The sequence below is a fragment of the Vairimorpha necatrix genome, chromosome 4 (assembly GCF_036630325.1).
Source record: "Vairimorpha necatrix chromosome 4, complete sequence".
In the NCBI taxonomy this organism is placed as follows: domain Eukaryota; kingdom Fungi; phylum Microsporidia; family Nosematidae; genus Vairimorpha; species Vairimorpha necatrix.
The window spans coordinates 96049-100870 of record NC_088819.1 but is presented as its reverse complement, the minus strand read 5'-3'; the positions used below and the strand labels follow the sequence as shown (position 1 = coordinate 100870).

The window sequence follows — 4822 nt, the reverse complement described above, 5'->3', positions numbered from 1 at the left end:
ATGGTTTAAATCATTTTCCCATATACCATAATGTTTTAAGATGAAACAAAATGTTAGTTTCTGCTTTTGTTTCGTTAGTAGAGAAATTATTATAGTATTTCACAAAAAAAATAGATAAATGTCTTATATCAATTATAACAACCAGCAAATTAGAATTAAACATACTAGAAAGGAGATCAAAAAATAATTACAAATGTCAATTAAATGTCAGATGGTTTCGAATATATGAAAGACTAAAAATAAATCAAAATAAGACCTATAGAATTTAAATCAGATGCTTTTACTATATTTTCAGAATACACATATTGTAGTTCAAAAAAAAATTCTTATTTTTTTACTACTAATTGCAGTTTGCAGAAGGTAAGCAACCAGATTTAAAATAAAATTGTATCTTCTTTTCATATAATTATGACATATTTGATAAAATCGAACGATAATACGGTAAAGATCACAATGGATGTCCTGAAAAGTCGTTACAAGTGTTTGCAAAAAGTACAATTTATTTTAATAAGTTAAACAAACTGAATTATGAATATCATAATTTTATGATACCATTATACGTAATCATGATTTGCTTTGCTTTAATACTATACAAATCAGTACTACCAAAAATTCATTTATAACATTTTTAGGGTGTATACTCGTAATAAATTTGTAAGAACAATTTTAACGGCAATAAAAAACGGAATAATATATAAAAATATAACTGTTATTAGATTAAATGAAGGCGTCGTGGGGTACGCTTAGTATCGACGTCATCATCAGAAGCTTCTGTCCTAACATGTTTAGAATGCGAATTTTCTTTTTGATATCGAATTCGCTAGCGTTGCAACACTTAATCTTAGGTAGAACAAGTTTTTTGTTGTCATCTAATTCTGTATTGGTATTATTTTTACTAAATCCAATTGTATCAGTATCAAAATAACTTTTAAAATTTCATTTTCTTTAAAAAACTTTTTTAAATTTATTATTTACATTAATTTATACTCTATCTTTGGTCAACTTACACCATCAGCTATTACTCTACAATTTGGCTTTTAGGTATTCATATCTAAAAGATTTACAATTTGAATTTTGATTTCCATTGTAGAAACATTTTATTACGTAATCGTCTATTTAAGATGCACATTTTGTATAAACAGATACAATACTTAACGAATCTTCAATAATATAATTAATATGCCAATGGAAAGTTAATGTAATGTTAAAAATGATCTAAAACGCTTTTAAAATGCAATATACGCAAACAGTACCACATATAAACACATTTAAAATAAACTTTTAAGCCAAAACAAGATATATTGCGAAAATAATTTTTTAGATATATACATTTAAGAACATGTGTAAAATCATTTTTTTTATATATTTGACATCAAAATGGTTTTTTAGACATTTTGTAAAGCCATAATATGTTAATAATAAAACTGAGACTAGGATCATTTTTCTTTTCTTTACCACATTCTGGAGTATAAACTTTAATAAGTTGGTTTTTTATCAGGATACTTATAAGTTTATTTAAATGTCTCATTTCTAAATAAGATCAAATCAAGAATTTTTAAATTTATGATGGCTGTCAATTTTAGATTTTTATTTTTGATAATTTTCCCCTTAAATTTGTTTTCGCTCAAAAATATAACGGTTATATATTGCTAATACATTTACAAGAAAACTTTTTTTAAGATAAATTATCAATTGATTATAATTTTTACTTTTCGAATAATATAGTCCCGTATCATTATAAATCATGTATAATTATTTCAATAAAAACTCATATTGTCTTGTTTTCGGGAGAGTTTTAACTTTTTAATGTACAAATAGATTATGTAATGTTTTATCTAGAAGTTTAAAATTTAAAACTTTTAGTTTTATAATAAACAACAATGTTAGAATAATTCAATCTGTAAATATTATATATTTTATCTTAAAATTAAAAAATGAATTATATACAAATAATATAACGCATAATTAATATGAAAATGTAGACTTTAGGTACATTAATACTCTACTTTGCAATTACGTATATAATCAGATGTTATGATAATTGATAAATTATATAATTTTAACTTAATTGTTATTAATTATATTGAAGCAAACTTTTGCACTTTCAAAATAGTATTTATACTTATTGAACTTTATATAGACTATTTATAATCTATTTGAATTTTGTTGAACAACAAACAACCGAGATTTCTTCGTATGAAAAAATATCACATATGAGAAATTTTGAACATAAACCACTATTTTGATAGAATATTGCTAAAAGCACAAATCTTAACGATGTGGGTGGTATACGATTAATGCACAAGACCAATAACAATAAATATAAAAAACTTTTATTTTAATATAAAACTTACATCCAATGTATAATTTCGTTAGAAATTTATAGAGACATATTTTTTTGCATTTTTAATTTACAATGAAGCCACCATGAAAGTTTTTTACATTTTATTTTGTTATCTTGTTAAGATCATCAACAAAATTGTCTTAATTATTTTATTTATTTTTAAGAGGTACTATAAAAATGATAAAAATAAGAATAAAAAAAAATAAAACTGATTGACATATTGTTTAACCAACAATTTTATAGTAAAGTCTAATTTTAATATAAATTTGTATTTAATTTATAATAAATGATCAGTATAAAGACACAAATACTTTCTAATTACTTTAAATGTGAAATTAATATTTCAATTAATTATTTTTTTTAGAACAATCTTATTAATTTTTAATATAATAAAAAACGTACTTTTTAATTCGGGGCTATGAACAATATTTTTGAAGAAGAACTAAAAATTCAAGCTGCATTGGGATTATGTTTATTAAAAAATGGATTTGAAAGTTCTCATACTAAAAGAAAACAGAAATCCAAAATACAAACATTTACTTTAAGCGAGGTGTATAACATAACAATGTATCCTTCCTATCAAACAAAAATCGATTTAGCTTTTATGCTAAATTTAAATCTTAAGACTATCACTGTATGGTTTCAAAATAAAAGACAAAGTGAAAAAATATCACCAGTAAATGAATATTTATATCATAAAAAGGCCCCTAAGCATGACTTAAGTCCTATACTACTTTTCACGATATATTGTAAAGCAAGACGAATGTCAAATGTGCAAAATTTGGTAGTAAAAAAAAACGAAAAAACAAAATTTAGTAAAATCTTTTTAATTAAATACATAGTAACTAATAGATCGTTTTATACAGAAAATATTACAGAACTTATATAAATTTATTCCCTTTTCTAAAAATATTTAAAATAATATTATTTGTCTATTGAGATATGTCAATACGTATTAAAGTTGACGCTTGTAGATATTTTTTTATTCCGACTATGAGTAAAATAAATAAACAACTTTTATATTATAAAATAAAATTATTTGTATAGAACATATTTGATATTTGATCTCTAAAATTAAATCACAAGCAAAATACTGTTATATGTTATTATGCTCAAATGTTTCATTAATTCGGCTATATTTAACCAAAAAATCGTGATGTTTATACTTGAATTAAAAATTTTGTTTATAAACAGTCTGAGAGCTGTTTAATCCTTATTTTTTTAATTTATATCTTTAATATAAAAATGAGCATAGTGTTAGAATTTTTATTTAAGACTGTTGGGATAAAAACATTTAGATCCCGTTTTCAAAACGGGAAAGCATACGCTAGTTTATTATAAAATATTTAAAGAAACACGGTATTAAATATATCAAAACAAGTACACTATATATTTGACACGTGTAGCACTTCCTACACTACCCCCCCCCCTTTAAAAGTTTAACATGATTTCGACTCGCCGTAACTATTTTCCCTCTGTCCAATAAAACTTTAAATGAATGAAATTTTTGTTCTACAACTACTCCTTTTTCTTCTCATTTAAGTTCTAGTTTTCCTCTTATAGGGAGAATTAAATAGTACCAGACTCTATCTCCTACCTTTATGGTGTCCTTACTATCAGCATTCTCTTTCCCACTCGTGTTATATTCACGTCTGTAGGCTTCTAAATTTTTAATGGCCTGTTCCCGATACTCTTCCTTTTCTTTTGAGGTCTTAATCCCTTCCTGAAGGTCCATATTATTAAGTGTCATTCCTGTGATAAGTTCTACTGGAGCGCAGCCTATAGCCCTATGGTAAGACTGCATATAGGCCTTGATCAACTTAGGAACGCATCTTGCCCAATCGAATTGCCCAAATTCCGTAATTTTCCTTAACTTAGAACCTATTGTTCTATTAAATCTCTCCACAAGCCCCGTGGTCGTAGGTTTATAGGGGGAACCATATTTCCAGATAAAGTTCTTAACCTTTGCATATTCATCACAAATTTTATTTTTGAACTCCTTGCCATTATAAGTTAGAATGGCCTTCGGTACACCATGTTTCCTGACTATATGTTTATTAATCAAATGAACAACCGTATTCATATCCTTTGTATAAACAGGCACAACTTCTGCAATTTTTGAGAAATGGTCAATCATCGTCACTAAATACTTATATCCTTGCTCACTCTCCTTCAGAGGGCCTACCATGTCCAATTCCCAGATCTCTCCTATTTTATTAGCCACCACCGGTATAATATCCTTAAATTTTTTCTGTGGTTTTTCCTTTTGACAAACTTCACAATTTTCAATATAGTCTTCTATGTCTCTATTCATATGCTTCCATGAGTATTTTTGTCCGATATTATACTTCATGTTCTGTTTTGATCCATGACCTAATAAATCATGATAAAACCTCAGTAATGCCAATGTTCTCTCTTTTTTAATAATTTTCTTTTGTACTAAATTTATTTGATGAACCTTTTCTTCTTCCCTTTTAA

General features: G+C 25.5%; 1 protein-coding gene across 1 annotated transcript; it reads left to right on the top strand.

Annotated features, from left to right (window-relative positions):
• Positions 1–2762: 2762 nt before the first annotated feature.
• VNE69_04002 (homeobox domain-containing protein 12) lies at positions 2763–3233 on the top strand (the record flags this gene model as incomplete). The annotated part of the gene is made up of 1 exon (XM_065473246.1): positions 2763–3233. One exon carries the CDS (start codon positions 2763–2765, stop codon positions 3231–3233), a length of 471 nt encoding a protein of 156 aa, XP_065329318.1.
• Between the last annotated feature and the right edge of the window lie 1589 nt (positions 3234–4822).